The 5965-nt window shown below is 44.7% G+C and overlaps 1 protein-coding gene across 1 annotated transcript in view; it reads left to right on the top strand.

Moving 5' to 3' along the window:
• The window catches only part of EVX2 (even-skipped homeobox 2), an 8481-nt gene extending 3266 nt beyond the window's left edge, over positions 1-5215 (top strand). The window contains exon 4 of the mRNA XM_041473490.1: positions 4738-5215. Within this exon, the coding sequence (XP_041329424.1) occupies positions 4738-5215 (478 nt within the window). The remainder of the gene's footprint in view (positions 1-4737) is intronic.
• The last annotated feature ends 750 nt before the right edge of the window (positions 5216-5965 follow it).

The raw sequence follows: 5965 nt of genomic DNA, 5'->3' as shown, positions 1-5965 counted from the left end.
TCGGGGCGGGGGGCGCCCCCGCGTTCGGCCAAAAAGTTCTGTCTATTTTTTTATTGCTGACCGCCCCGCCGCTGTGGGGCGCGGGACCGGCGGGGAGGGCGCTCCGCGGCTCCTGCGCCCCCGCGGAGGCGGCCCCGCGGTGCTCGCTGCCGGGCGCTGCCGGGCTTCGCGGGGTGCAGGCAACCGGGCCCGCGGGGGCAGGGAGGGGCAGCCGGCGGAAGGGAATGTGTTTCTGGCCTTGTTTTATTATTTTTTAAAAATTATTATTATTATTATTACTTCGGTTTGAGTTGGAGTGAATGGGAAATGTATCGAGTATTTCCGTACGACAAGCGGCAGCTAATGAGGCAGCCGCGTCCGGGCCAGTAACGGGAAGGGAAGTGTGACACTGTCGGGATGGGGAGAGGCATTTTTTAAGATCGCGCTTTCTAACTACCATAATCCACGCTATCTGGGAAATACTTGAATCTCTCTAGGTGTAGGCTGCTGTCCTGAAGCATTTACCTTCCAGACACTTTTCTAAATTTAATTCTTTTTCTCGACGTCTTTTTCTTCTCTCGGTAAAACGGCTCTTGGATTTATTTCTCACGCATCTCTATCGCGCCTTTGCCTCTGAAAAGCCACCACTGGGTAACTGAGACCTGCTATACCAAACCACTGCTACTGGAGGGACTTCCTTGAACTTGAAGAAAGGCACATCAAAAACCACCAGTGTTACTGCCATGTCAATTTTGATGCTAATAATGTGCAGATTATGACGAAAATTGCCAATCATGTTCTCTGATGGACCTCCTTTGAATGTGGAATTGGAAAAAAGTTCCCCGCACAGAGACCTGCTGTCAAGTACTAACAACCCGCTAAGGGAAGTCATTAGAAGAGACAGATAAGAGACTTGGTACATAAAACATTGTTCTTGGTGCATAGAATGTATGTTATTTAATGTTATCTCTCTTACCTGAAGTGATTTCGCACAAGAAAGCCACTTTCTTATCATCTCAATTGCCAATTTTCATTTTGGTAACTTGGACACCCCGGGTAGACTTTTCTCTGTTAAGTTGATATTCTACCAATGTGAAGAGCCTCATTAAATCAAACCCAGATATTTCCATAATGCTCCCTACAGAGCCACTTCACTCTTCACATAATGAGATTTTTCTGAAGAGTTGGAGCCCTCATCTAACTTGCTATTGCTTGTTTAGGCCCTGTGTGATTGTGAATACACACACACTCACGTACACTCTAACAAAAAAAAAAAAAAAAAAAAAAAAAAGAAAGAAAGGAAAAAAAAAAAGAAAAAACCCCCTCTATTATGTATTTCGATTAAGTGTCCAGAAATACTTCTATTTTTAAGACACTGGATTTTTTCATATTCTAATAATGAACTTTCAGGAAATGAGTTTAAAGGCTATACTGTTTTGTTCAGTGAACATAAATCATAGGTTGGTGGTTTTTTGTCCAGTGGAACAGATTCCTTGGGCGGGGGTAGGTAAGGGCAAAGAAGAAACATCCCTAGGCTTCTGGAGCAGATTCCTAACAAGGCATGTACATTTTCTGGATAGAGAACTTTAAAGCACGGTAGAAGACACCTATACCCACAAATTTATCATTTTGTAAAGAACGAATAGGAAGACTACTTATGTAAAAATATCGATTATACCAGCTGTTGTTCACTGAGTTTACATTAAAATTTTTTATTAATATAATTTAATGCTAAAGAAAATAGACCAAAACGTAGCACTCTTTTACCAGCTTAACCTTTTCGATCGTTGGAATCGTTTGTTATGATCACACAAGTATGGGATGTATATACGACGATTTTGGCAATAATGTTTACATTTTTCCAAAATATAGATATATGTCTATTGAATGGTCGACGAGGACGCTGGTTGGTAAAATTAACATAAATTCGTTTTATGTTAGGTCCGTTGGACCTGGTTATTATATGAAACTGTAAATAAAGTCTTTGTGCTTTAAATATTGCTGGCTGTATGAACTCACTGTAAAATATTTTACAAATGTGCAATAATTATAAAGCTTTGTATATTACGTTATTTATTGTGTTTGGTCATGTAAAATAAATGTTATTTAAATCAAAGCGAGATTATTTGTTTAAGAGGCTGCAAAGCATTCCGTACTGATGTTTGTTTTTAAATATGGCATCCAGGGTTATGAGAACTTCTTAAAACAACATATTTAAACGCCTTTTAATACACATATCAGATGGATTAATTCATACTAATCAGTATTTTTACTGCGAATGCTACGCATTACTCATGTTTATAGCAGATGTGTTCTAAGTCCAAACATTGGTTTAACATTAATTGGCTGGCTAAACAGATGTGTGTTTACAAATATTATAGAGATATTCTCTAAGAAAAACAACGGAGAGAAATAATTCCGCCCGCGGTTAACGCCTTTGTCCGTGCCTGGGCTTCCCACTTAGGTGAGGAAATATTAATCGTCTTTCAGCCTGCAAAAGGTGTGCCTTTAATCTAGTGTCGAAAAGGCACCCAACAAACTCCCGGTTTTTCCTCTCCATTTGTCAGGCCGCAGTGATGCTGCGGCCGCTCCCGGAGCGGGCCCGCGGCGCGGCAGGGCCGGCACCGCGCCTTGGGCCCCGCTCCCCCCGGCCTCCCAGCCCGGCCCAACTGTTCGTATATTTACAGATCGGCCGTAAAATCGATATTTCGATGGAAAAATGCAAGAGTCAATGGTGTGTGCAAAGCAGTCTATTTCTATTCGATTTGAAAACCAAGATGTCCCTTACACGAAATTTTCTTTCACCAACTGCTCACCCTGGCATTAATTACAACGACGTGGAAACTATTGGGAATACGGAGGCTGCTATCACAAGCCATTTTGGCCCTGTAATTTACCATTATTATTGCATTAGCTCTAAATGATACAAGCTGATACAAGTGTTTAATTGCAGTTTGGTTAAATATATACTGGAGTGATCCCTTGGGCTTTCCTTATCTAAATTTTTTTCCCCCTCCTTTTTTCTTCTTTTATTTTTTTTTTCCTGAACGCCCCCCATTAAAGAAATACGATTATAGTTGCACATTTGGACTGGTGATGTATCACTCTGCTTTCCTGTGCTCTTTGCTAACGCGGGGGTTGTAACCCTTAAAAACAAAAGCATTGAGATAGATGGGAAAGCAAACAGGAAAAGACAGTGGCCAAAAAAACCCTGTCCAAAATAACAGCATGTTTTTTGTCTCTAGTGTGCAAAGAATGAAAAAATAATTCATCATAAAATGCAAGAAGACTGTCTGTCATCAAGCCCGAATTGTTTTTGACAAGAAAATAAATCTGTGGGTTGTTTAATATATTTTATATTTTCTTTATTTCGGCGCTAATAGAAAAACCAAATTAAATGTCCACCAGCGAGATAGAAATGCAAAGATCGATGATCCACCCCCTACTGTCCAATCACCCCTATTTAATTGACTGTATTTTCTGGGTAATTGAACTGCTTGTTGTAAATTGAAGATTTTATAGAAACGACATGAAAACTACATTTACTGACATTCATCGCATCTTTGACATTGATTATCTGATCAACGCATGTCATGCTAACCTCCAATTCTTCATTACACACTGTTTATGAGCTGTTACAGAAGAACTTGCTTGTTCCAGGGTGATTGATTGCCTTATTAACGCGTGTTCTTGTAAGTGTGACCGAACTGATTACGATGCATATGTTTAGAATAATGTTTCATTTAGCTGACTGCGAATAATGCAGGGTGACAGCTGCTGCGGGGAGGACAAAAACCTGAACTACAGGGCGCGCTGGGGACCAAAAACCCGAGTTATTTAAGGTGGAACCGGGCGGGCGGAGGGGAAGGGGGAGCCTGGGTACGAGACCGGCGGTGACCACGACTGCGCCTGACCCCACCCGCGCCCCCGGCGCCAAAATACCGCACAGCTCCGGGCTGGGCTGCGCCGGGGGGAGCGCAGCCTCCGCGGGGGGCTCCGAGAAGCCGGTGCTGCGCTCCCAGGTGCGGAGGAGAGCGCGGGGACAAAGTTTAGGAAGGGGCTTATTGGAGAACTGGCGCGCCTGCATGGCTGGGAGAAGGGTGAAGTGCGGCGTGCTGTCGGTAATAAAGTGTTAAATAACAACGTGAACTCTGGCGTGGGTCCCGCTGGAGAGCCCCGCGCCCCGCCGCAGCAAGGGTCACAAGTCACTGCCTTTTCCAGGGCTCGCTTACTTGTGTCCTTTTAATTATGCGTTTCTTTACCTATCACCTTTAATCACTCGTCTATCCCAACAGTATTACGGTATTTAAAAGCATCTATTGAAGAATGTAATGGAAATGTAATATACTGGAGGCTGTAATGGAAATTTCCCTGGCACAATCTGTCTTTTCACTCAACGAGTTTATGGGTTGACAGTAGGTTGTTTTTAACAATTCGAGCTGGAAGTGGAGGACCGTTTACAAATGGAGCCAGCTCGCAGCTCCCCTGGTTAAATAAACCTCCGGGCATCGTCCTTTCAGGACCAAAGCGGGGGGGCTGGGGAAAACACCCCTTGACAGGGGGTGCCTCCCGCGGGGCCCCGGGATAGCAGCCCCCCTCCCCGCGTGGTGCCAGGCTGGCTTGACCGCCAGCACTGCTGCGTCCTGTCCCGCACCTCTGCGGGGTTCCACCTACGCCACACGAAGTTTAAATCGGGCTGCCCGAGGACAAGCCCCTTCGGGATGTTCCCGAAAAGGGAATCTTGTTTTTCTCCTTCAGTGGCCGGAGCGCCGGGACCGTAACTCGCCCTGAGGACCGCAAGGGGAGCATCCCTCCGAGCCAGCGGGCACCTCACCTGGGGCCCGGGGGATTTAGAAGTGGGACTAACGGGGAGTCGCCCTCCCTCCGGCTCCCACATTCTAGAGGACAACAAAACTTTGCCCTTCTAAAACTTCATAACCACCCACACTCTGGAAAGGCCGCCTGTCCCGTGGAGGCCCCAGGGTCTGGCACTGCTGTCGCCATGTCCCACACCGAGTTCCCCGAGAGGGACAGACTGAAATCAGGAGCCACGAGAAACAACCCGGGATTTCGCTGCGGGCGTGCCATATCTTGTCTGGCTGGTGCCTTTATAGGGATAGAGACAGAGACTATTTTTTCACCGTTTCACTTCAATAAAGTCATCCCAAGGCATTATTTACAACCGCACATAATTTACCTATGCTATTTGGCAAAGCAACTTCGAAAAAGAAAGTGAATGAATAAATACTTCATAACTGCTGGTAGAACAGACTGGATCCTGTAATGAAGAAAAGATTTATGTCACGTTCTTTCAGCCCAAATAGCAGCAGCCTCTGTTTGTCTCAGCCCAGTGCTTCTATTTAAATGTTACTTTCATATATTATGTGGCATTAATTTAACTATAGCTCATTAAGGCAGAATGAAATGGTTAAATTAACTTATCAACCCATAATGATGATGAATGAGGTATTAATTCAGATACAAGCTGGGCAATTTGCAAGTTTACGCATTCTGATGGTTCTCAAATAACATTTTGAATAGCGGGTCAGCGCCTCAATCAATTACATAAGCATGTAAAGTCGGTCTCTCGGAAAAAAATCCTTTTTCATGCATATGCATTAAAACATGTTCGCAATTATCCTCGGAAATTGCCTTCATTGGATTAAGCAGCAGTCTTGGACGCTGGTTCTGGTCTTCCCTGTGCCTTTATTAAAGCTGGGAGCAGCTCTGGCTGCAGCAGCCGAGGCGAGGTGTTTGTTTAAACAATGTTTACCAAAGAAAGGCGAAAGCGCTGCACTGTGGTGCGGGGGTGTGCATGCTTGCTTGTGCGTGTTTTAACAACAATAGGCAAAACTCATCTGGAAACGCTTCCCTTAATTCTCCGGCAAATTCACCTCCCCCCAAAAGAGCCAGCAAGTCTCTTAGAGGGAGCACCTGATGTTTCCGAGGACGCAATTAATTACTGTCCTCCAAGAGAGACTCTGAT

The sequence above is a fragment of the Pyrgilauda ruficollis genome, unplaced genomic scaffold (assembly GCF_017590135.1).
Source record: "Pyrgilauda ruficollis isolate IOZ18807 unplaced genomic scaffold, ASM1759013v1 scaffold3, whole genome shotgun sequence".
Taxonomy (NCBI): domain Eukaryota; kingdom Metazoa; phylum Chordata; class Aves; order Passeriformes; family Passeridae; genus Pyrgilauda; species Pyrgilauda ruficollis.
This window is presented reverse-complemented; position numbering and strand designations above follow the sequence as displayed.